This window comes from Rutilus rutilus (genome assembly GCF_951802725.1).
Source record: "Rutilus rutilus genome assembly, chromosome: 25".
Lineage (NCBI taxonomy): Eukaryota > Metazoa > Chordata > Actinopteri > Cypriniformes > Leuciscidae > Rutilus > Rutilus rutilus.
In genome coordinates this window covers 17,938,904-17,966,699 of record NC_140229.1, presented here as the reverse complement: position 1 = coordinate 17,966,699, position 27,796 = coordinate 17,938,904, and the positions used below count along the sequence as shown (strand labels likewise).

Here is a 27,796-nt window from a genome sequence, read left to right as displayed (position 1 = left end):
GACTTCTGAATTTGCACATGATTTGACAAAGAACATTAAAAAAACACCACAGACATGTAAACAACATTAAAGGGGTGATATAATGCCCTTTTTACAAGATGTAAAATAAGTATCTGATGTCCCCAGAGTGTGTATGTGAAGTTTTAGCTCAAAATACCCCACAGATATTTTTATATAGCATGGTAAAATTGTAAATTTTTGCACCGTTTTGTGTCTGTTCCTTTAATTGCAAATGAGCTGCTGCTCCCGGCACAGGGGGCGGAGCTTCAACTGCTTGCACTTACACAGACATGCACTGAAAATTTCAAAAACTTTTAGCCTTTTATGTTCAAACCGGAGTCAGACAATGATGGAGAGACTCAAGAAGAAGTGACAACATGTAGAATGCAAAACGACATTTCTGAATGGTTAGTTGATGAATTTATGTAGCTTATGTGTAGTTATCTTCTAGTCATTGATTAGCATATTCTGTCTTTATAATCTATTAATCGTGTTCCCGGGGGCGGGGTTTATGTAAATTTTGGGGTTTGTGATGTCACCAACCCTGGAGGAATGTCGTGTCCCTACCAGTCGTTTGTTGTAGTCCTTAAAAAGCAATTCTTTAAAAGCAAATATCTCCCTTTGCTTTGAACTTTGAGCGTTGTAACTTTGCAGATGTTGTTTATGCTCAAACAGCAACATTACACACTAACTAAAGTTAGAAAAGTGAAATCATAATCAACTACCGCTTTAAAAGCTTGATTTTCACCACAGGGGGGCTTTAAGTTATGTGAAAGAAATATCAGTAGGCCTAATTCATTTTCAAAGATACAGAATCCCACACTAGTATGCTATGGTCATTCGCACATCATGGAGTCATTCACAGATGCCTTTATTTCTTCGTATAAAATGACAATGGGCCAGACAAATAGCAGGCAAACATGCAAGTTTAAGGGCACATATATATCTACATATATACAAATGAGCATTTAAAACCTGTCTTGAATACTTCAGATTAAATTGAGACATACAGTAATGGCACACTCGCAGGCGGCCCACATCCTGTTACAGCATTCAATACAATCAATCAAAATGTTCATTCACATGCTACAGGGCCTAGGTGCAAAACAGAAGTGTTTCTAGACAAGAGAGTCCCTGTGGAGCGCTCGAGGACTAATGGAACAATGCTGGAAAAAGAGCAAGGATCATTCTGCACTTCATGCTGCGCTCTAGATGACATTCTCAAACAGCTGCATGGAGCTCATAATGTTCTCGTCCTAGTAAAAGAGAAAAAGCGTCAGTCGCAGATTGTTGGTGACAGCTTCATGTTAGAAAGAGTTTAGAAAATGTCTAGCTGTCAGTGAGAGCCTACGTATCAACGGAAATCAGTCTAATGCTGACATTTATCTGACATTAGCTCTGACGCTTCTGTCAAAGCATGGTTAGGAACCGCAGATACTTCTAGACAGGACATGAAAACTAAGGGATTTGAAGGAGTCATATAACAAATCTTTTTTATTTATTTTTTTACTTCTAAGGTCCACTTACTGTATAATGTTAGTCCAGATTTTTGTGCCAGAACAACTCAAAATGTACTATTTCATGACCATTTTTCATCCTCTTATTAAACAGTCCATTTATTATTATTATTTTTTTCTATTGGGCAAAATAATATTATATAAAATAATAATATAATTTAATTAATATCAATAATGAATATCAAATTAAAGTACAAGCTGTTTTTGTAGCTTGGTTTTCGATGAATTGTCCTTTTTAAACTATCAAATATGGTGCTCTTCTGTCATTTTTAACCAAAATATTTGAAATGTTGTTTTTTGTACATTTTTTACTTCATCAGAATTGTAAAAAAATTGGTAAATGTTTTGGCACTTGCTATATGAACACAAAAAATTATTCGAAAAGGTTGGACCTGAAAAAAAAGTAACTTGTACTCAAGGCCGGATGTGCCCGGGGGCCTCCGACCTCTAGGGGGCCTCCAAGACCCCACTAACTGTGTGACCTCATCTTTTTTTTTTATTAAATTTAATTAAAATTCATTAATGAGTGTGTGTGTGTGTGTTTGTGTGTATGTGTGTTAATAATAATTTATTTGCACACAAAAAAGTATCATGACCAGATCAGTTTTTAGGCTGTGTCCTGAGGCTTCCTACACCGTAAACTAAACACAGTAACGAACGATGATGTTGATTTTACCATATCAATGCGAGCGCGAGTCCAATAATGAAACACTGAAAGAACTAGTTATTCAACCCGAACCTTCACCGCAAGGACGACTCGAGCAGGACTTGATACTACTCAGTTTGAGGTACATTATGAGATGTTACAACTGTAATTCCTCACCATCAGCATTAACAAGTGCATATCCATCAACAAACCGATTATTTTACTTGTACTTATTTATTTACAGAGTATTTTTCTAATTTATTGCGATGAACACGTGGAAACTGTATTAATAACAGTGCATACATTAGCCGAGCTCTAGCGTGAATGACTGATGTGAACACACAGTAAGACAGTGATAACGTGAGTTAGCCAGTTAGCAGGAGACCTACACAAAATAAAACTCAAAACTAAGTTTTTTGAACTCCATCTTCCAAGAGCAAGCTGTTCGCGAATCCTGCATTGAACTCCGAGATTTGAGAAGCAGTCGTCAGTAAAATAAAGGGAACACAGCAAAAGTTTAGGATTATACTGCTATGCTATCGTGGTAAGGATGAACTTTAACCACTGATTCTTCACATACTCATTCTTGGGCAGTGAAAATAAAACTGGCTTTACCGTCACATTGTAGAGCACATCGTCTTCTCAACATGATGCTATCCAGCATCCACAGGGATCAGCTATAGTGTTTGAAGGGTTTCAAGTTTTCCCTGGTGTCGGCAATATGCTAATGTTTCGTCTTGACGTCACAACGAAATGGCTTATGACTCGTTTGAAAAACGATTCATTTCATTGTCGACTCTTACTTTTGAAAGAAAATAACTTTATATACGGTGCACTTTCAGATTTAAAACTTTGCAGGATGTTTTCATTAACTTAGGCCTTGTTTATACTGCAGGTCTTGAGCATATTTCGCGTTTGTCCATCCGTACAAGAACCCCCTTTAATCATGTGCAGCATTTCAGATAGTATGTCAAGTGTAAATACATGAATCGGATATGAGTCACAATTGAAAGAACGTATAAACGGACGGTAAAAAAAAAAACGGATATGGGCAACAAATCAGAATTGGGCATCAAGACCTGCAGTGTAAACGAGGCCCATCCGTCCCTTTGCAGATGCGCGTCGGGGTTGCTCTCATTAAACCGTTGAGACGTTGCCTAATTCCTCAGAAAATCCGATCTGCCTGTTTATATGACGCATTGGCACATATATGATTTATATCTGATTTATTTCCACATATGAATGAGGCCTGAAACCGATCTCGAAATATCCAAATGCATGCCTTTTTTCCCTGTTTACACTGTCATAGAACACATCCGATCTGTGTCACATATAAGCAAAAAAAAAAAAATCGGAATTGGGTTACATTTCACTGACAGTGTAAACGAGGCCTTAGAGCGGTTACACACTACATGAAAGGCCATTTTCAAAAATCCATAATAGGGGCATTTTAATTTTCCTTGCTTTTATTTTGTGATTATTTTAATTCCATACTGTGTAAAGCACTTTTAATTGTCAAAGTGTATGACGTGCTATATGAATAAAACTGCCTTGCCTAATGTTGCATCACAATAAAAAAATAAAATGGATGTTATTGATTGTGACAGTGAATAAAGAATATGCTGATGTACATGGACTCAAGTCACTTTTTTGGAATTTATTAAATTCAATAGCATTCATGTAAAATATAAATAATAAAATAGTACTGTTTTATACTGTAAAAATAAGTCGCAGTAAGGGCATAATACTGTAAAATGAAATTGCAGTATGGGCGTCTTATTGTAAAATTAAATTGCAGTAAGGGCATCATACTGAAATTAAATTGCAGTAAGGGCATCTTACTGTAAAATTTACTTGCGGTAAGGGCATCAATCTGTAAAATTAAATTGCGGTAAGGGCATCTTACTGTAAAATAAAATTGCAGTAAGGCCATCATACTGTAAAATTAAATTGCAGTAAGGGCATCATACTGAAATTAAATTGCAGTAAGGGCATCTTACTGTAAAATTTACTTGCAGTAAGGGCATCTTACTGTAAAATTAAATTGCGGTAAGGGCATCTTACTGTAAAATTAAATTGCGGTAAAGGCATCATACCGTAAAACACATTTACAGGTAAGCTACTGTAAAGGGGAACTTACAGTAACTTACTGGCAATAGTGCTGCCAGTAAGTTACCGCAAAAATACGACAAAATATCTAACAGTGCATTTATAGATCTCCTTTGCTGTCACAGTTAACATAACAAGAAATGGAGTTGGAGAAAGTGGTTTTGTTTTAAAGTAAAGAAAAACCCACAGCTTCCTTTTACTGTTTCTAAAAATTAAGATGCTGTGTTAGTTTGGGCCACAAGCCTACGAGGGGGGAGGGGGGCCTCCAAGATTTTGTGCCCAGAGGCCTCTGCTTTCTAAATCCGAGCCTGCTTGTACTCCTCGTGGTAAAAATGACAGCAACGGAAATGAATGGGAAACGAATTTCATCTAGTAATGAACAAACACATTTTTTTGAGATATCAACCTCAAATTTGGAACACAAATAGTTTAGATTTATGGATTTGATTTTCCTTGCAATTTTTGAGGAAAACATGTTTTTAAAAATGAAAAATATTATTTTTGTGCACTTTTTATAACAATAAACTTACACTTCTATAACTTTTTTTTTTAAATAAAACTTTTTTTCCCTTATAGTCACAATAATCTGCCAAATGTCTTCTTTAAAAGGAGAACCAAACTTAAGTACTTGAAAAGTATATTTTCAAATAAGCAAACAATAAACTCTTCCACTTCAATAGATTAAAAAATATCATATAATTGATTTCTTATGATATGACCCCTTTTAAACCTGGCCTACCTTCTGACAGGTCTCTATGAACTCATCAATGGTTACAACTCCGTCTCTGTTCCGGTCCATTTTCTGTGAAGCAAGGTGTTTTGAGAGTTTGGTTAAGCAGATGACCATTGCTGGCTGAAATAACTTTCCAAGGGACTGCTAAAGGTCCGGTACCTGGAAGAAATTCTCCACGTGTTCAAATGCAGCATCATCTTTGACACTAGGAGAGGTGTGCCTGCCCATCATGTCATAGATGGACTTCATGATAGCCTGCATTTCCTGTAGAAAGTGCAGAAACAATAGCAAACACATATTTGTACTAAAGAAACAATGTGTCTGTTAACACGCGTCTTTCATACCTCTCTGGTGATGTAGCCGTCTTTATTAATGTCATAGAGGTTAAAGGCCCACCTCAGTTTCTCTGTCTCAGAACCTCGAAGAAGAACAGACAGGCCGATTACAAAGTCCTGCCAAAACACACGTTTAAAAATAATTAAATGAAATATTCTCAGTTGTGTTGGTATGTCGGACTAACACTTGTGCTCTGTTGAGAACATAAGTAAAATAATATTAGTACAATAATATTAGCAATTCTGAAATTAATCTTTTTTTTCCCCCTGGCCTAATCAAGATGTATAGTAAGTAAGTAAGTAAGTAGACTTTATTAATCACACACTGGGGAAATTCAGGCAGATATATTAAATAATTATATAATAATATAGGCAGATATTATTGTTCATCTTCTGATGTACATGAATATAAACATTTAAGTTGAATACAGTAGAATTACACAGCTGAAGTCTTTCAAATGACAAATAATTTTGTTTTAATAATATTTAATAGTATTTAATAATGTTCCTAACCTCAAAACGTATAGAGCCGTTTCGGTCCATGTCAAAAGCATTGAAGAGGAAATGTGCATATGTAGTGGCATCTGGAAAAAAAAGAAAAGAATGATTAACTATATTTCTGCATAAATATTTGGATTTTATTTTGGACTTTCGACACCTACTTATTTTTTATTATAACTTTTCCACATTTTAGAAAAATAGTAAAGTCACCAACTATTTAAAAAAAATGTAAAATAAATAAATAAAAATGGTGATTAATACTATTAATAATATAACTATATATACACTATAACTGTTTAAATCCTGTTTTTGATAAAACACAATTGAAAAAAATAATGAATGAATATTTTAAAATAAATAAAATGCTAATTCATTCTATTAATATTCTAACTAACTAAGATATATATATATATATATATATATATATATATACACACACATACATATACATACATATACACACACACACACACACACACACACATATACGTACATACGTACATACATATACATATATATACACTGTATATTATTTCACTCAGTCATCAAATTGTATTTAAACAATGTAAATAATATTTTAATTTTAAAAATTAAGTTAATTAATAAATGCATAAAAAAATGCTGATTAATACTAATAAAATCTTATATTATATATATATATTTTTTTGTCATATTCATATTGGGTGAATTCACTTATTACTTCACTTGTTCACTTAGTAAGATTACATCCACATAATCAAACCAGAGTTGAAAATGCAACAATCAGCCTACCTCCTTGAGGGAAGAACTGGGAATAGATCGTTTTAAACGTCTCCTCATCCACCAATCCGCTGGGACACTCCTATTTAGAAACGTGGCAAGAATTCAAGGATACTTTCCCTTGCAACAAACTTACAGGAATAGTTCACCCTGAAATGAAAATGAAGTCATCATTTACTCACCCTGGTGTTGTTCTAATGCAGTATGCCCTTCTTTCTTTTTTGGACCAAAAAAGGGGTGGGGGTGGTGTGGCGCAATGGATAAGACACATGCCTTTGGTGTGAGAGACCCGGGTTCGAATCCACTGTGAGACACCAATGTGTCCCTGAGCAAGACACTTAACCCCTAGTTGCTCCAGAGGCGTGCGACCTCTGACATATATAGCAATTGTAAGTCGCTTTGGATAAAAGCGTCAGCTAAATGAATAAATGTAAATGTAAATGTAAGGAGAATTAAAAAAAAAATGACATGAAATACAATCCATGTTCCATCCGTTGTGTTCGTCACTACAAAAATGTATCGTGTTCACATCTGTCAGCTGTCCTTCTGACTCTCATCAGACAAAGAGTTCCAGCCCAGAGATATTCAACTCAGGGTAGAAAATACAGATACTTTTTGGGGATTTCTAGGCGATTTCTAGGTTCATCTTGATTTCTTGATTTAAAGTAAATGATGACTTAATTTTCATTTTAGGGTGAACTCTCTCTTTAAGCAGTCTTACGTTTTTGAAGCCTCTGTAGAGCGACTGCAGCTCCTTCCTAGTGAACTTGGTCTGAGCCTGGAGCTGCTCCAGGCCCTCTGGCTGATGTCGGACCATGGACAACTCCAGATCACTTTCAACGGTGTCTGTCAGAGAGAGAGCATGAGGAAGAGTGGGAAGAGGAGGGCCGTGGAGGAGGTGAGTGACAGATATCAGTTGGGTTGCACCGAGGGCAGGACAGTAAAGAACTAAACAGGTAAAGCGTGGAGTGCAGGTGAAAGGACAGCCACATATTTGGGGTTTAAAAGAAGAGTACAGAAATATGCCGCATTTACATCACATGACTCAATTCAGATTTTTTCCTCCCATGTGTCATAGGTTGAAAAACACATGGATTCCAATAATATCAGAACGGTTTCAGGTGGAAATAAATCTGATAGGAATCGGATACGTGCATTTGCGTTTGCCATGTAAGCGGACAGATTGGATATTCGCATAGACCTGTCTATGCGAGTCATACATCATTGAAAAAGCGACGGTTGTGAATGACGTCAACTCTGGTGGACACTATTTGTGATCACACGACTTCTGGGTCAGTATGTCTACCTTGGGTTGTTTCGCCAAATGTATAGTGTTAAATGCAGATATCGGATATGGGACACTTTTAAAAGAAGATGCAAGCTGGTCATAAAAAAAAAAAAAATCTGATTCAGTCAACAAATCGAAATTGGGCATCAATTCCTACAGTGTAAATGCGGCCATAGACACTGTAAACCACAGAAGAGGAGCTGTTGGGGAGACAGACGGGGAAGAACGGGAGCGAATATCAGCGATTCTCTACTGGTTTCGCTTCAGGGCCCAGATTTGTAATTGGACATCGAGTGGGGAACCAGCGCCAATTAACAAAAATGTCCTTAAAATGAAACACAGAAATGTATCACCCATTAACATTACGAAAAAAAAACAACTTTACATTCAATTTGCACTTAAGTATATTCTATGTGTACATTCATTGTATGTAATGTTTTCAACACTTAACTGCATGCTAAATAAAACTAAACAAATAGTTTGAATCTATATTAAATGCATTAAACTTTAAGTTCAGCTCACTTTAGGGCACTTTTCTTGACCCAGTAAGTCTTAAGTACTTTACATCTTTATATGTGATTTCACAATTACGGTCTATTAGTGAACTGCCAAACACTGACAAGTATTTATGGCAAACTAAAATATTATTTAATGTCATTTCTACTGAAAATCATTTGTCATGCATTCAAATATATATATTTTTAATTACACATTTGAAATGATTAAGTAGCAATTTATTACATTTAAAATAAATTAACTTTAAAATGTAATATTGAATAACACATTACTGTTAAAATTATAAACAAGCACTTTACATGTGCTTTAGTATGTTAGTCAAGTAAGTGTCCTTCTTTAAAGTATGACAAATGATTATTAAAACATACTTAATTGTATTTATACTTTAATTTGACATTACAAAGTGCACTTTCTAAAAGTGTACTTAAGTGTGCTAATAAACTAATAAAAGTGTGCTCTCTTTAAGTACACTTTAGAGATTATCTGCAATAGTTTTTTTTTTTTTAAATACATTTAAGATTTGAAGTACATTCAAGTGCACATTCAATACAATTGCATGCACACATATTTTTCGCAAGGGTAATATGAACTGCATATGCCCTAACAGTATAAAAACGATTAACATGACATAAGATAAATAGATTCTTTTATTTTATTTTGTAAATGCACAAATAAGCGCAGTTGTGTGATTCACCCATTATCATTTTTTTTTCTTTAGTTTTGTTCATGGTGTCTGAGGATGAGGTCTAGTAACACAACCTGCACATGTTGGAATTTGGCTTTTATCAAGTGATGATTTTTTTTGCTGAAATAAGTATGTTTTTTTTTTGTTGCATTTTGCATTTCAGCATTAGCATTGTTTTCCCACAACCTTTGTTAGAACAAATCTGCAACCCACCAGTTGAGAACCACTGATCTATTTGACATTTACTCACCATCTATGAGGCATACAAGAACATAAAGAAGGTAGGGAAGAGATTTAGAGAGGAAATAAAGAGAAAGCAATGGAAAAACAACACATTAGTTGGATTGTATCAAAACTGCATGACATTAAATGAATGCATTTCCTTATACTGTGAATATGTTCTTCTCGGTTAATGTGCAATTAACCGAGTTCAATCTGTCAAAAAGTTCGAAGTTTCCACATGCATACATTTTTTTTAGGTTATCTGACCAAAGAATTGTTTACAGACTAAAGCTGATGCAAATAGAACATTGATAAGACTAGCAAGTTTTGTCAGTTAACATATAAATTGACATATTATTCACATATTATTCAAGTCAGAAATATGACTGTTTCAACCTACAACTACCATTCAAAAGTTTGGTATAGATAAGATTTTTTTTTTTTCCTGAAAGAAAATTATTCAGCAAGGTTGCATTTAACTGACCAAAAGTGACAGTACATATATTTATAACATTAGAATCACAAAGAATATGAAGCAGCACAACTGTTAAACATTGATAATAATAAGAAATGTTTCTTGAGCAGCAAATCATCATATTAGAATGAGACTAGAGTAATGATGCTGAAAATTCAGCTTTGACATCACAGGAAATAAAATTACATTTTAAAATACTGTATATTATAATAAAAAAAATAAAATAAAAAAAGAGTTAAACTGTAATAATATTTCACAATATTACTGCTTTTATATGCAGCCTTGGATAGAAATAGCTCCTACTACACATTTACCCTTTTTTACAGTGAACTAGGGCCGACATCAAAACCATGCGGTGGTTCTTACCATCCAGCAGTGGATCCGTGACCCCAAACTGTTTGAGCACCATTATAAACATAAGAAGCACTACAGCAATTGCAAACAGCTCCATGCCCTGAATGACCATTGCAACTGCGATTAGCTATGCGATTCCTTAAAGAAAATGAACAGAGGTCAAGAGGTCATGCTAGATGCCAATTGAACGATTTTAGGAAAAGCAACTCATCTTGTTTGATCAATGTTTCTTCAAACTACTTTGCCGCAACAAGTTCTTAAAGACTCCATTCCCGGAACAATTCTGAATTCCAATAGACTCGCAGGTAATCACTGATGCACTAAGCTGTAAACAAACCACAAATGCAAACCGTACAGTCATGCCTGCACTACGGATCCTTTCAAATTACATCCTTTTCAAATAAAAGCAGATTAAAGTCACTATGTTACTTTAAAAACCTCCTGCGGCTTTGGTCTCCACAGACTAGTGTGTCATGGTCCTCCTCGGACATTATACTCCTCATGGAGTCCCGAAAGAGTCTGATCTCTAGACTCAGACACTCCCTCTTCTCTCTCCATCTCTCTAGCAATAATGCACAGTGATGAGCCAGCCATAATGCGAGTATGTTTACAAGCAGTTGAACTGGTGAATCATTCATTTACTTACATGACACAAAAATACAGAATTTAATCACAATATACCTGGACATGCAAGAGGGGTGTTTTATTTTTGTAAAATGGGTTTAAAAGGGGGGTTTGTTTTGTGATAATGACAGGATGTACAGTCTGTCAGTACTGTACATCCTCCCACTTATTGCATGGCTACTTGCCAAATAAATAAATGTGATAAAGCAGTATGAAATATTGATTTAAAGCTGGACTTATTTTACCATGTGAGAAGATAGAGACCACACAGTAATATGAGATACATGATGCTAGTACGAACATATAGGGAAATTGGTTCTTTAGTGAGAAACTGACAGTTTAGTGGACCAGAATACCTGACCACAGAATGCAGTAAATGACCTTTCAAAATCAAGTATTCCAAAGCACCATTTACCGTTTGATAGTTGTTATGAAGTTGTAAAAGTTTGTCTAAAATGGAGACGCCTAAAGTAAAAAGTAATTATAAAATATAGTAAGATTCAAATAAAACAAAAATTATGGTAAGTAAATAAATAAAAGTAAACAGACAGACAGACAAATAGAGAGATAGATAGATATAGAGATAGTCAGACAGACTGATAGATAGATAGACACAGATAGACAGAAAGATAGATAGATAGATAGATAGATGGATACGGATTGATTGATAGTCAGACTGATAAATAGATAACATATATAAACATATATATATCTATCTATCATGACATTACTGCCTCAATCTGCGTCACTCAACATGCTCTTAAGTGTTTCTGCATTAGCGGAAGGGCATTATGACTATTTTATGGCTCTTCCTTATGTAAACACGAAGTGAAAATCTTGACTGTGCATTTATAGCGTTTGCAGCTCTCTTTCCTCATCAGCTGCCCAAGCGCATGAAACCGGAAGCTTCGTTCCCATTCAAACTGAGGAGCAGAGTGAACATTGAATGTTTTAAAGTCGACATAGCAAATTAAAAATGTGATATTCATACATGAGATGCTGAAGTCTATGTGAAAGTCTGTGCAATGCACTGTTGAGGACTGTAAGACAGCAATATGTTTTGATTAAATGATATGAGGAGAAAACAACACATTGAGCTCTAAAGCTACTGTTTTGTAACAATGTTTTTGTCACTGGTAGGACTCACACCGTAAACAACGTCACCACCAACGGCCTGACGGGGGCGCTACAACGGTGAAAAGTAAAAAAATACAAAAATAAATAAAAAATTCGCTCAGAACTCCTTAACCATTACTGTGCGTTCACACCGGCGGCGGCGAGAGCGTCAAAGTGTCCGTAAGCCATTCATTTTCAATGAGAGCCGGCGGCGAGCTCCGGCGAGGGCGGCGCGGCGCGTCTTGGACGGCGAGAGCGGCGAGAAGAGTTGAAATCAAGTCAACTTTATGGTAATAAGCTATGACGCGGTTCGGCGGCAACCAGCGGCAACCAATCAGAAAGTAGAAGTCCTCCGCCTGAGAGGATTCCAGAGAACGCAATCCTGTAAACATTGGTCTACTTCGAACTACGTCAGAGCATCAGAGCATCCCCAAATCTTTCTCCGGCGTCGTTGGCAGGGCGGCGAGAGCGAATTTTGCCGCTCTCGACGGAGGCGGTGTGAACGTACAGTTAGGCGTAGGCTCAAGTGTCTTATAACAAAATGCATGCCTCAGATTTGATCGTCGCCCATTGAAATTTTCAGGGTTTTTTTTGTATAACCTACTTTTGCGAACTAGTCCTAGGTTTTTGGTCCGATCGGAACCAAACAAGTGCAGCAAGATTCTCTGGATTGTCAATAATTATCCTAAAAAAGTTGAAATTTCGATTCACAGTCCCAAGGAACACTTTTACTGAAATGGCTATAACTTGTCAACGGAATGAGATATTTTCACCAAACTCGGGACACCTATGTAAGAGTTAATTCTGTGGTCATGTGAAAAAGCATGCGGCGACTGGACACTTGGTGGCACTATAACGGAAAAACATAAAAATGGTTATAACTACGCAACCCTTAGTCCGATTGACTTGAAAATTGGCATGCGGTGTCTGGCATTGGCATTTGTATATCTCGAAGAACGCGGCCGGTGGCGGCCAATGAAGTTTGAGCAGCTTTCAGACAAGGTTAACGGAGGCCGATCGGAACGAAACTCGCTGGGCCTGTTTGACTCACAGCCCTAGACGCCTGTGAGAAACGCCACCGGGGGGCATCTTTTCTTTTCGCGTTTTTCATGTGCGTAAAGAATTGTATACCATGTGATTTTTTTTGCACATGCCCACGACATGGTAGAACTCCTCATTCTGAGCAACTTTGATTCTAGGATCGCCGCTGTCAATCGAATCGTTTGTTAAATATTAGAGATTATTTAAAAAGTATTTTGGCTAATCCTCAATAAAACCACTGCACAATTCGCAGGACTCTAGGTCAATAATGATCAACATTTTTTTTGTACTTTGGCCTTTGGATATAGCTGGGTCATTTAGAAAATAGGCATGGGCAAGTCCACCCAAAAGCCTATCATTCCTAAATGAAAACTCGAAACTTCACGAAAAAAGCATGCAAACTTTTATGGAGATCGGACCATAGGTGGCGCTATAACTGTTAAAAAGCTTTAGAAACCATATATTTCCTGTGGTAAATTGCCTGTATTGGCTGTAAATGGTCTTTTCCATCTATAAAGTGGTTACATGCTTGCTAAATAAAACATAATACATTTTTACACATGGGCTTAAAGTGCTTGAACCCCGAAAATGTCTGCTCGCAGCTATATGTTTTATTTTACTTTTGAATGATAACTTCGGGGCTTTATTTCAGAAAATATTGATTAATCAGCATATCATGCATATCATGTAAGCCCTATAGTTTATACTAATATGAAAATAGTGCATCAGAATTGTGAAGGAAGATATACTAAACACTGATAACATGAAAACCATTCCCCATCATAAATCCCGAGTGCAGGAGGGCAAAGATGATAGCTGATGAGTTTGCACTTATTAATGCATGAGTTTAAATCGGACACAGGCATCAGTGAGATGGGAGAAATCAATACATCAAGAGAGGACATGGCCTTTGGGGCCTGCCAGAAACTCCCTCTAAAATCTCAGTCTGCATGAAGTTTAAATGCAAGATAAGGACTGACACAGGACAGGAGGGAAATTAGAAATTGTGTGGTGCTATTTTAGATATTTTGTAATTATGTAAAAGTCTTTAATGCCACTTTTGACCATGACTTAAACTTTATATTTGTTTAATACTTAGTGAATATAGCATTACTTCTTTAAAGAAATCTTACTAACGACAAATGTTTAACGGTAGTGTATAATGCAACGTAGCCATGAAGGACTTATTTTGTCATTTGGAAAATGCTGTGCATGTTTTTCATAGGCAATGCATTATAGTATGCATGAGGGTGAATATCTCAGGGGAGTGTCTCCATGTAAGTGATTAAAACTCAGCGCAGCTCTTAATTTAATGGCCTTGTTGCTGAAACAGCATTATGGTCTATGACTATGAGTATGATATATCAAACAGGGATTACTTATAGATGTCTTGAGTTCTTAGTTTTGTTTTGGTGGGGGGAGCAATAATTTATGCAGCCTGAAAAGTATGTCTCAAGATTTAGGTGATATGTAAATGTGAGACATATATGCATATTAATATGCCTTGTATAAATCCAAAGCAAAACAGAAATGGATAGTTGTTAATAACGAAAAACTTCTCAACAGGAACTTCGAGATTACTTGAGAGTTTTTATCATTATCCAATAATTCTCATCACCATTTCACTGTGGTTCTCCGGTAATATTGTATTAATAAATCCCATTTCCTGCATTCAATAAGAAGTGTCAGCATATTGCATCATGGAATGGTGCACCTACACATCTCGCTGCAGAGGAATTAATAGAAAACTGTAAATAATATAAATGAGATGTGTCTAAAAACAAGGACAGATCTAGGTGAAAAAGAGCTTCAATGACTGTATGGATTTAGTCCAATTAAGTTCTGAATGTAGCTGGAATGTGTCAATATCTTCTTGTAAATATTGCTGACCGGATTCTACAGTTGTGTATTTGCATACAAATACATACACACATTCTGTATTTGTGGTCAAACTAAAAACATTGTTTTTTGGAAGTCGTCTCACTAGGGCTGCATTTATTTATTTATCAAGAATTACAGTAAAATCAGTAATATTATTTGAATATATTTTAAAATGTAATTTATTTTAGCATCATTACTCCAGTCTTCAGTGTCACATGATCCTTCAGAAATCTTTCTAATATTCTAATTTGCTGTTTCAATAAGAATAATTTCTCATTATGGTCAATGTTGAAAACACTTGTGCTGCTTAATATTTTTTTTTGTGAAAACCATAATATATTTTTTTCAGGATTATTTGATAAATAAAAAGTTCAATATAACACAATTTATTTGAAATATAATTTTTTTGTAGCATTATAAATGTCACTTATGACCAGTTTAATGCATCCTTGTTAAATAAAAGTATTAATTTCTTTAAAAAAAATCTTTGAATAGTAGGTTAGGGCACTTACTAACTTTGTTTAACTCCTAACCTGACACGATCATGTAAAGTTGAAGATGAATTTTCTCTAGTTATAAGTATGTGTTATACTAGTTTATATGGCATTTCAGTGCACTCACTCACAGCCTCATGTAATCATATTCATGAAGGCACACACTGTATTCTTCAAAGGCATACTGCCATCTGTTGGGCTCACAATACAAAGTAGAGGAAAAAAACCGAGTTCAGATGGACTTTGACAGCTTGGGATTCTGTTCTGGTTTCTTGCTCTGATCTATTTTGCCACCTCTGGCATCTCTTTCTTTCCTGATCCAGAGTTTCATGTTTCTCATGTTTCACGCCCATTCTTCAAACACACATTATTATTTTTCCTATAAAATCAGTAGTGATGTAGTACTCGAGTCCGGTCTCGAGACCGATTTCTGCTTTCTCGGACTCGTCTCGGACTTGTTCCTTCAAAGACTCGGTCTTGACTCGGACTCGGCATAGGCGGTCTCGTCCCCATCACTAGGATGTGGGGTGCTAAATGGTTTGGTTGCAAAAGGGTGTTGGGTTGGGGTGGGAGTGGGGACTTGAGGAAATGGTTTAGTGGCCAGTAATGGGGAGGGGGACATTGAAAATTAATAACACATACATAGAACATAGTTGTTAACAGCAGTGTGACATAGTGTGATATACACTGTGTGTGTGTATTTGGGTGTGTGTGTTTGTGGAAGGGGAGGGGGGTGTAAAAGAGTCAGTATCTTATTAGTCATTAACTGCATTACACAGTGCAATTGTGTTTATGTAATGTTTGTGTGTGTTATGGGGGAATAAAGTTTTAAAAGATACTGAATTCTAGTGTATTGTCAAAATGTTTAAAATTGGGAAATATTGGAAAATGTTATAAAGTAGCTAAGCCTACTAATTTAGACATACCACTAGAAAATTTTAATTTGCTCTGCATGTCCTAACTATGATTAAAAAAGTCAGGGTGGGCTTAACATGTTGATGACAGAGCAGCACTGTTGAAGCAGTTTAGAAAAATAGGCAGAAGATGATGCATGTGGTAGAGATTTTTTTAATGATAGTAAAAGCATAGTCCATATTAAGACGTTAAGACTGCTCCTCTAAACAATTCCCAATCTAGCTTAGTCTGTAGGCCTAACTGTTGATTATTAACTGGGGTGATATTAAATCATGAATATGAAAACTGACATGTTTTTATGGTCTTGGTCTCGACTCCTAAAGACTCGGTCTCGACTCGGACTTGCTTCCTCAAAGACTCGGTCTTGACTCAGACTCGACTGTATTTGAAAACCAACGGACTCGGTCTCGACTCGGTCTTGACTCGGACTCGGCATAGGCGGTCTCGTCCCCATCACTAAAAATCAGGTAGTATTCTTTCTAGTGGCGGCCCATCCGAGGAGGCAGAGACTGAGCCTCCTCAAAAATGTATTTAAATGATTTGTTATATGTGACCCTGGACCACAAAACAAGTCACATGGGTCAATTTTTTTAAATTGAGATCTATACATCATCTGAAAGCTGAATAAATAAGCCTTGTGACTGGTTTTGAGATCCAGTGTCACATATAGTACATACATACATATATATATTCAAATTATGTAATATTTGTTTCCACCCGAAATGTGCTCAACAAACCTAAATGGGTAACCATAGGTTCAACTCCTAATTAAATTAGGTTCATTTTAATTCTCCATGTCATAACATGTACATGGAAAATGATTGTGCTTATTTAATTCATTGGTTTTAGTGGATTATACCAAATGAGAAGTAGAGCTTCTCACTGCTCATAATCCTTTAACTTCACTAACAGTGGAAGTAAGTCCTTCCTAAATGCTGGCTCACAAAAACATTTAATGATTATAATACTCGTCTTCAGAGGCTTTAATGAGAAAGTCGTTTTAACAACCTGATTTTAACAACCTCATACTTCATTTCACTTGCACAAAGTTTGAAGGCTGTCTGGACCGGAGTCCCAAATGTCTTGTTTCAATATGTGAAGCAGAATCACATTTCTGCACCTGATTCAGCAGCTTGATATTTTAGTCACTGGTCCAGGGAGCCAAAAAATAAAATAAAAAATTATACAAATGTACTTTGCCTTTATATCTTTAAATAATTGACATAACTAATAGCTTATTTTAAAATTGACTGCAGAAATTACACAAAGAGAGGTGAGGAGTTAATGTAGAGCCCAAAGGATTGTCTGAATACAGAAATAGAAACTTGACGACACTACGGGCTGCTAAAAAATGCTGATGGGATGGATGGTTTAAAGTGAACTGACTCTGAGGTCTCAGTCCTGCAGATGTAGGCACACATTCACGCTACACTGCTCACTGTCTGCACACACAAGAGATGCTCTGTCAATTATTTACACCGGACGTTGCAGCTCAGTCACATGTTGTCCCCTCATACCATCCCTGAGTGGTCTGACACAAGTTACCTATTAATAACCACACAAACCCTGCATATAAACATCTCGCAGTTGTTAAAGATAATTAACTATAACATTAGAATATTCTTTATAGAGGGGCAGAAGGGGGAGAATCAGTGAAAGAAGATGAAAGCAAAATTAGAGGAGGATGGAGAGAGCGATGCTGTAAGAACAGGAAAATATGACATCAGATTGAGTGAGGAAGAGTTGCTGAACAGTTGTTGCCTTCAGCAGATAGATATAGGCCTAGTTCACAGTACATATAGTTGTAGGTTGTATAGTACATACTACCATTCAAATGTTGTTGTTTTTAAAGAAATTAATACTTTTATTCAGAAAGGTCTATGGGTGTGTCTGAAATTGCCCCCTATACCCTTAAATTGGGCATTATTTGAGAGGACAGCCATTTGGAATGGTATCCGAAACCATAGTGGACATTATCGAGTGCAGTCATTCAATCCCACAATGCACTGCAATAATGAGTGTACAACCGATGTACGCTTGACCGGTGTGGTGAAGTGCTGAGTCCCACGTGGTGATTAGTCCCAGCTTAGAACCCAAGCAATCCGATTGGTTCAAAGCACGTTTGAATACTAGAGAATACGTTAATGCACTGAGTCACTGGGCGGATTAATTCCCACATCTGACCAGAAGAGGGCGCCGCAGCGGAATCATCCATCCATCCATTTTCCAAACAGCTGGTACAATGTGGGTACAGCATAATATCATTCAGGTATGCAATCCTTTTTTTTTTTTGGTTTATAGATAGTTTTCATGACAGAGATCAATATAAATCTTACTTTGCTAGTCTCAAATAATTATTAAACAGCAAGCTCAAACTATACAAAAGCGGCAGCCATTCCAGCGTACTCTTTCTCCGAATTCGCTCACTCGTTTTCATTCACTACCTCATGTGAACTATATTAGGAGTAAGGGAACATTGAATGAGGGTATAGGGGGTGATTGCAGACACAGCCTGTGCTTCACTCACTCCAGGATCACTCACTCAGAGCAGCATTTCTTTCACCACTGAGCAGGGAGGCGTGAAATGGAAAACCTGGAGTGGAGCATAATATGCTACCTTCAAGTCATGTCTGAAATGATGATATATATAGACCTTATGTGCCAGAGAAGCGAGGGCGCAGCCATCTTTAGAATATTGTCTTTGAACATCGGTTTTTAGGGTCGCTCTGTATATTTCTATGGCATTGCTGTCCAGGAGTAATTCGCTTTTGAAGTGGATTTACTTAATGTAAAGTTAATGAAAGTTGAGGATTGAGGATTGTAATGTTTAAAGCAGATGTCTTAACAAATGTCAGTAAAACGAGCCATTTTAAAACGAGCCGTTCATTCATATGCAAGATCGCTGTGAAAATACAGACCGGAAGACAAAAGACAACTAGCGCAGCGCTGAAAAGGGGCGGGGCTACATAAGGTCTATATGAGCTAAGCGCACATACACATCATACAAAGTCATTTTAACTGTGGGAACCTAAAATGATTTTCTTAAAGCTCAGATGTGTTTAAGTTAAAGAATTATGGCAGAAGCAAGTATATACTATAGGCCTATAGTATACCTCTAAGGGCGCTTTCACACTTTTTTTGCCTGGTCCGAACCATAGTTCATTTTCTCCTCCTTACCCTTCTGGATTGTGTTCACATTATATTATTTGGGCCTGAACCGCAGTGCGTTTGCATCATCAAAGCAGCAGCTGTTTACCCTGTTGCTTAGTAACGACGACACGGGAGAAGGCGGCAAAATACATAACGTTGCTCACCTCACTTCTATATTTTGTTTTTTTTTAACCTTTGGTTTTGTTTTCAAAGTGGCAGCACATAAAGGCACTTGCGTATATCTGCTGCGAATTGTACTGCAAATGTTCTGAAGAACGTGGGAGTTAATTTCTGCTGAAGGCGAGCATAAATGAAATTACACATTCTCTCTGCTTGCAGTGAGTCAGTCACGCTTTTCAGGAAAGTGAATGAGACGCACACAAACACAGTTTTGTCGAATCATAGGTCATCAATAGCGGTTCACTTCCATGATTTAGTACGATTGCGTTCAGCAGCGAACCGTACTGGAGTTTACATGAACCGTACCCTCCTAGACCACCCTTTTTAATGCAGTCTCGGGTACGGTTCACAGCTGCGTATAATATGTTATGAATGCTATATTAAACATCTCCTTTGTAATTTGTTCCCTCCACTGCTCCATCTGGATATTGGCTAGTGTTATTTTCCGGGTTTGTAAGAGTCATACTTGAGCCTTGGGGCGTTGTACTGGCGATGATCCATTTGACCAGACAGCATTTCATGAGGGACTTGCGGGAGATGCGCGGCTTCTGCCACTTCCCGTCGCTCTCCTTCTGCCCGCTGGGGTCCCCATCCCGCCCGTTGGCGTCAGGCAGCAGACCTCCATCGACGCCCTTCTGTCCACCTGCCTGGAGGACAACGACAATGAGAAAACACATTAAAAGAGCCCAGATCTTAAAAGCATCTGAAGAAGGTTGGCGCAGAGTACTATCTTTTTGAATGTGCTGTTGTTACAACCTTCAACGTCTGATAAAAATATAAACGAAAGAGTGAGGAAAGCGTCTAAGGAATAGCAGCTTTAATGAAAAATATCAAACGCCCCCCCACCCCCCCAAAAAAGCAAACATCAGTGAAAATTCACTCGCAGGAGCGAACTACTGGAATCCTGTGAGGGTCCTCACTTTTTTTCTTGTTTCCTTTTTGCATGAAAAGACAGTAAGCTTTGCTATGAAAATTTAGAGAATCGCTAAATTATTCAAGCTCCCTAAAAACAGCATCAATAAAACATCTTGGGGGACATCATTTTTGAGGGCCAGCATGTTTTAAATATTGTCAGGAAAGAGAATTCATAACACACTGAAAGAACTATAAAGAACATTTTTAATTCTTCAAATACACACAATTTAAGCACGTACGGTAAAAGTTGTAAATACCTAAAAGCACTAATTTGCTTGGCTACACATCTGCTCTGACAGGCAGTGGTGACTGTTACATGTTCACACCGGCAAATAAATTGCAGAGTGCCAAACTGTTTCCTTCCTTGACTGTATTTGTGTGCTTAAAGCTGTGATTTGGTTGTAAACAATGCTCGCTGTCGTGTGGGCATGTGTGTATTTGTGCTGGACTGTCATGTTGTCACCAAGAGACCTTGGCACCTACTGCATTATTGACATGACTGTAGCGAGTCAGTCGAGTGTAACGTGTATGGTGAGCAATGTCAGCATAGCAGGCTCCAATTAATCTCTGGCTTGACCACTGTGACTGCTCAACCTGTCCCAAACAACCACATATGGTACCTCCAACACAAACGGTTCTTGATATCCCCACAGGAACACCAGAGTAGCAGCATTAGTGGCACTGCAATGGTACTGTACAAGAGAATAGAGAGCAGCGCGCTATACAAGTGAATTTAGTAAGGGTGATTCTTGCTTAAGGGTTGCAGACTTATTGTTGCCTTTCTAGCAACAACTTCATGACCTTCAATTATGTCGGGATCACTATCGTCAAAGATGATTGACAATTAACATGCAGTTTGGATAATAGGTATGGTTCTGTTCTGGGCAAGAACTCCCTGTGCATCCATGCAGCCTAGCATGGATAAGAGCAGGGAGAGCAGCGATAGGTATTGCAAATAAAGCGATAGGTAGATACAAAGGTATTGCAGTGGGACAATGGGACTAATGTTATTAGCAAGGTAACAAGATCACCACTTTAAGACATTAAATTCGTAAGCAAAGAACACTTCTCTTCAAATGCAACAATACTTCATTGAACTATTCTAATACACAGAAACGAATATCTAACATGCATTCACACAAGTTGCAGAAAGAAAGAAAGAAAGAAAGTAAGTGAGGAAATAATTAGTTTTAAGAGAGTGAAATTATGAGATCCCAAGTTTCAAGCAATATCTGATGTTTTATTAACAAGGTTCAGGAGGAGCAGGTGCAGATAATTAACCCAATTAGCACAAGTGGAGATCAATCAGTAATCAACTCAGGATTAAGATAAATAACAGCAGAACCCACCTCGGTTCCTTGACAGTTTATCAGCATCCCACCTCCACCCCATCTCCTCACTTTTAGTTCCATCTCCTCACTTCTAGTACTCTTACCAACGGGGGAGTACTCTGGATTCGGGCAGAAATTCCGAGCTCGGAGCCCTCCACCCGGACAGCACGCCAAATACGCACAACCTTTACCATAATAATTATATGTAGATGTGAACTCGTGAAATGCACTTTATAAGACCTGACCTGAATGAACCATTGATAATTGATTTAACCCTTCTATCATTTCTTAGGTGGGGTAATAAAATTTTATATCAATGCACCAGTTCGGCTAGAATCTTGAGGTGTTACTTGCTTTTGTTGTTTGTGTCTGATGGGGATTCCCTTCTGTGATGCCCTTGCTGAAAAGGGGTTTCCCAGGTTAGTTGAGGACTTTCTGCATCTAGAGTGATGTCTTGTTGGAAGATGAATGGAGTGGAGACTCGTGGCTGAAGTTTTAGGCGAGCAAAGACTATAGAGCTTTGTGCCAAAACTTAACTTTAAAAAACGAGACTCTCAACGGAAAAGAAAAGAAACCAAGTAAAGAAAGAAAAGAAAAATAAGTGAGACGAGAATAGTTAGATGGCTTGCATGATGTTGTTTAAGGCTCTAACCTAACCCATTTTTACCAGTCTTAACCCGTAGTCTTATCCTAATGCTTTATTCATGTCTTGAGTATTTAAAGGGCACCTATTATGACTCTTATCACAAGATGTAAAATAAGTGTCTGATGTCCCCAGAGTATGTATGTGAAGTTTTAGCTCAAAATACCCAACAGATAATTTTTTACAGCATGTTTAAATTGTCATTTTTTGGAGCTCAGAAAAACATGCTGTTTTAGTGTCTATCCCTTTAAATGCAAATAAACTGTTGCTGCCGGCCCAGGGGGCGGAGCATCACGAGCTCGCGCTCAGAGCCAGGACAATCTCATCTGATAATATCACAACAGAAACTCTCAGTAGCGGTGTTCATTTCGACTCCGAGTCGGACAATAATGCCCACAGAGCCAGAGAATATATGCTGTATGGAGATAGAACAGGTATAGTTTAGTTTAATTATGGTTATAACTTATTTGTCATCTGCTTTTATCCACTATTAATACAAGCCTGCTGTAGCAAACCCCGTCCGAATGATGACCAAAATATACTGACGAGTTCAGTGAAGTTTATTGTACATCACACAAAAGATGAGCGTTAGTTTTACTCCAGAGAATCACTGTAAGAGCTGAATAAACACAGTAAAAGAAGTGTGCATTAAAGTCTTATCCATAAACTCTCTCTCTCTCTCCCTTTCATTATCATCAACATACACAGCGAAGTACACAAAACACTCGTTACAACTAACAGTAAACAAATATACACACCTTTTCAGTGGGTGCTAAATCAACTGGTAAACCTTATATCCGTAAAATGACTCGATGAGCTGTCATAAAGTGCGCGCTCTCACTTTCATTTCTGCCGTGGTCAGTAACGTTAGGCCTATCACTCCGGAGACTGTAAGCTGGATCACGAACAGTACAGATCCATCCTCGAGTAACAACGAGAGTAAATGAAGACTGCTATGTTCATTCTTACATCTAACAACAAAACACCTCAATCGCTTAGGAGACATTCTTGTCTACAGCTGCTCAAGCATCGAAACAATGGCAGACTCTGTGTCCAGCTCACTCAGGGCGGGTCTATGCTCAAACTGCAGTGTCAATCAACAGTCGTGGGAGGGGCCTGTGCAAAGTGACGTCACATTGCTCCGAATCTGAGAACAGCTCGTTCTGAGACAGTGCTTATGATTTATGGGGATTATTAAAAAAGCACTGGGTGGATTTTTATCATTATAGGGTGGTTGTGTACACACTGCCAACACACATTTATGTTCAAACACCATGTAAAAGTGAATTTTGCATAATAGGTGCCCTTTAAACTAAGATGTTTGTCCAACCCTTGGTGGAGTTCTGACCAATTGTTTTTAGTCTTTAGTTCGTCCTGTAACAGTCCAGAGCGAAAAAAATCTGGGTTTATTTTAGAGCAGCATATCCGAACAGATCATAGAGCAACACTAGCTGTGCAGATTTCAGAGCAGCATTAGCTGAGGGTTTAGCATTATCTGAACAGGATCTAGAACAGATGTAACAGAAAAACAACTGCAGCACTAGTTGAACAACAGCTCAACTATAGGAGGAGCAGGGTGAACCAACTCCAGGGTAAGGTTAGATGCGATTCTTCCTTAAAAACACATTTAAATAGAATGTCATGTTACATGTCGTCTATCAACAACCTACATATCCCTGTTCTGCTCATCGTTTATTTAGCCTACATAATGTCTTCACTTTTTTGTTACAAGTTAAATTATAACGAGAGGATTTCGGCAGATCTCAGCACTGGACACAAAGCGTTTTGAGCGGTGAGGGGATTCTAACTTAAACACGTCTGATTGGCCATTGTGTTCAAGAAATCATCAGATATGTTTGTGATTGGCTACATTGCTCAATGCTGCAAAAATACGTTGAAAATAGAAAAACCTAGTTTCGAAGCTCTCAAGAGCACAAACACCAAATCGGTTTATCGGTTTATGATGAGAGTATTAGCGAGAGTGCAGAATTCAGAGTTCAGCTCCCGCACTGAACAAAACTCAGATGTTTCAGCGATTACTAATCTTAACGCCTCTGATTGGCCATTGCATCTCAACAGATCGTGTGTGATTGGTTATAGTGGCAATGCTGTAAAACGCGTAAAAAGTATGATGCAACATAAGCAGATCTTATGCAATCGAGACTTTATTTAATTTTCATTTTCACTTTATTACTAGATTTAAAATTTTTGACCTGTGGCCCCATAGCCAGGGTAAGCCTAAAGCCCTATTTGCAGGATAAGTATTACCTGGTGACCTCTAGTCATTTGTAATGATTGCGGAGGTTGTCTTAATCCCGTGCGAATCGGCCATGTCTGTAATTTGTAAAGTAAAAATTCCCCGCAAATGACCTACCATATTTCGCCGAACACCGAGGTCCTGTGATAATATTAGTCCCGTGCGATTTGGTGGGGTCGTTTATAATTTTTTTCAAGGTTTTTGTTTCCTGTGCGCTTTTTTACCCATCTTTCACGAAGAACGGAGGCTGCCTTGGAGTGTTTTGATAGTATTTTGGGTGCTTGGTCATATCGCTATACACCATACAACTATACAATTTGCAGAAAGAGAAAGCTGATGATTAGATGGAAATGAATGACATAGCATGCAGTAAGGAACATTCTTCTGTTTATGATATATCATACAGCTAGACCTATAATAACGACAAGACATTTCCAAGCAATAGCCAATTGACATCACATCTGGGAGATAAGTCAGTAAATTCGAGTAAAATCACAGGCTTCGCTTATCCCGTGCGAATGCGCCACACAAAATTCAGATGTGGGTGGGTAATTTCTAAATCACACGAGGTCCCCAGATAATACTAATCCTGTGCGAATAGGGCTTAAGCCATCCTCAACCTTACACAAGCTCTGCCTATGAGCTCAACACCTCTCTAGAGCATCACATATCCGAACAGTTTATTGAGCAACTATCAGCTAAGCAGAGCAGAAGATTGAAGAGCAGCTGCAGGATATTGATCAAAATCTGAGTTAACTATATAGCAAACTACTGTATTTGAGTTGAAAATAATTAGAGCACCAATGACACCAACTTCAGTTTATAGGGTAAAAAAGGGTAACAACACTGAGCACATGAATTTCCCAAAAAGAAAATCCATTAACATATGAGAAACCATGGTTAGGCCCTGGGGTTCAAAATGCCAAAATTGTTCTCTCTCACACTTAATGTGCATGTTCACAATCTTAATCCCAACAGTAACACATTTATCCAGTCCTCTTGTTCTCTGCCCACCCAATAATGTTGCCTTTGGGCTGTACTTTGGGTTTTTCTTGTGAAAGATTCTCAGAAGCCAGAGTAAGAAATTTTCCTGTCTAGAATTTGGCAAAATGTTCACTGAATTATTAAACACTACTTAGAGTTATGGTGTTTGAATTTTAAAACAGTCTGCCTGCCAGCATGAAGAGGCAGCATTACATCTGTTCAAACTGAGGCGGGCCCCCTAGTGAAAGCTACATCTCATTTTTCAGGAACCTTAGAAGAAACAAATCTCCTATTATGATCAGAGAGATGAGAATGCCATAGAGTTGACCAAGATGAGCCAAGTATACTTTCTATGTTGTATGTGACACATTTTGACATTCCATCAATACAATACTTGCTTTAAATAACTGCTAATGGTCTGAACAGATCTGGCTCATTTTTAAAAACATGTTTTGTGCGTTGCAATTGCAGCTTGATTTAAAAAAAAAACTAAAAAAACAATAACAGTATAAAAATATTTCAAACTGTAAATATACCTAAGGTTTTTCATTTCAACCAACTTTCACAGTAAATATAGAGAAGAAAATATTACTGATAACTCACACCAAATACTGGTTACTGCGTGTTTTAGGAGAACAAACTCCTCAACTTTAAACTATCACAAAGTGTCAATCGCATATGACAGTATCAAGCAACAGTCATGAACACACTGTTCCTTTGCCAGTGATTACATAAGCCATCACTGAGGTTGTCATAGGTCATCAGTGTCTGTTTTTTTTTCTTGTCTTGCACATCTATGTTTAAGTGGATAAAGTATTTCTCTGTAACTATAAATATCACCAGTGTAATGGGGAAATGCAATGTTATAATGTAAAATATTAAAAGAAAATGTGGGTAGCATTGCACAGAATTCCTTTACAGTCATTTAGAAATTTGGTATAGATATTGAAATATTTATTTTTGTCCCTTTTCCCCGTTTCATCCAAAAGCTCTTATATTACGTTAGGCAAAGGACGTGAAGGGCATGATATCAAATTCCTGACACAGGCTGTTCTAAAGTAGCCTAAAAAGGCACAGTGTTACATAATAATCAGATTACTGGTTATAAAAGTCTCTATCCAACAAACTTTGTAGATGAAAATGGCTTAGGGCTCCTCTCAAGACAATTTAATTGTCTTCCAACACACACACACACACACACACACACGGTTTTACCATCTTTTTGGGGACTCTCCATAGGTCTTTATACTGTACTCTGTATATTCTGTCCCCTAAACCTACCCATCACAGAAAATGTTCTGCCTTTTTTACATAAAAACAAAACAAAACAAAAACAAACAAACAAACATAATTTAGTATGTTTATTAATCCATTTCCCTCGACTGTAGGTGATCTCAGGTTTTATCCTTGTGGGTACATTTGGTCCCCACAATGTAATATAAACCTGCACACACACACACACACACACACACACAGGCACACACTGCAGTCACTGCTTGGTATGAATAACCAGCCTTTAGAAATTCTTACAAAGTCTGATTGAAGACCATGTTAGAGAGCATGGTATTGATAAAAAGTTAAATAGGAAACAACCTTCAACAAATGTTATCTTTATGTATCACTTACATGAGCAATACATTAGACATGTAATCTAATTGACTGTAGAAAAATTAATTGTCATAAAGACGACGATGGATTAAATATGCACAATACCGAAAGTTCAACACCCCAATTCTATTTGGAAATATGCGGATTGAATTAAAGTTTCTAAACACTTCAAAGTGAAAGGCATAGAAAGAGAAATATATAGTAGGGTCAAGTTCTTTGCGGTCAAAAACCGTTTACCAGAACACGTTTATTTCTATTTACATGAATTAAAACAACTTTTATCAGTTGGAGACCATATATTGTACTATTAACAGATACAAATATTTTCTTTGCCTTCGTCTCAGGTACAGCATCTTACCTGCATGTTGTTCAGGTTGTCTGTTTTGATGACTAAATGAACGAATGTGCACGGATCCTCAGATGTTCACGCGCGCTCTCATTTACTAGTCTATCTGTTTTGATGGCTATATGTGAAAACAGAAGAACATCCTGCTCGACCTCTAGTGACAGAGAGGAT

General features: G+C 37.4%; 1 protein-coding gene across 1 annotated transcript; it reads right to left on the bottom strand.

Annotated features, from left to right (window-relative positions):
* Positions 1–210: 210 nt before the first annotated feature.
* kcnip3b (Kv channel interacting protein 3b, calsenilin) lies at positions 211–27,796 on the bottom strand. The gene is made up of 9 exons (XM_084401206.1): positions 27,638–27,796; positions 20,008–20,188; positions 7,322–7,446; positions 6,613–6,682; positions 5,854–5,924; positions 5,350–5,457; positions 5,165–5,269; positions 5,012–5,074; positions 211–1,256 (listed from the first exon to the last, which is right to left on the bottom strand). The coding sequence occupies exons 1-9, from the start codon at positions 27,641–27,643 to the stop codon at positions 1,209–1,211; spliced, it is 777 nt and encodes a 258-aa protein (XP_084257332.1). The 5' UTR covers positions 27,644–27,796; the 3' UTR covers positions 211–1,208.

What these genes read in the sequence shown, in the direction of transcription:
- kcnip3b (XM_084401206.1), bottom strand. An exon ending in TACAACGCCCCAAGGCTCAA is followed by an intron (nt 7,447 to 20,007) that starts GTATGACTCTTA and finishes TCTCTCTGACAG; the next exon opens with ACACCGTTGAAAGTGATCTG. An exon ending in ACGGCTCTATACGTTTTGAG is followed by an intron (nt 5,458 to 5,853) that starts GTTAGGAACATT and finishes GTGTTTTGGCAG; the next exon opens with GACTTTGTAATCGGCCTGTC.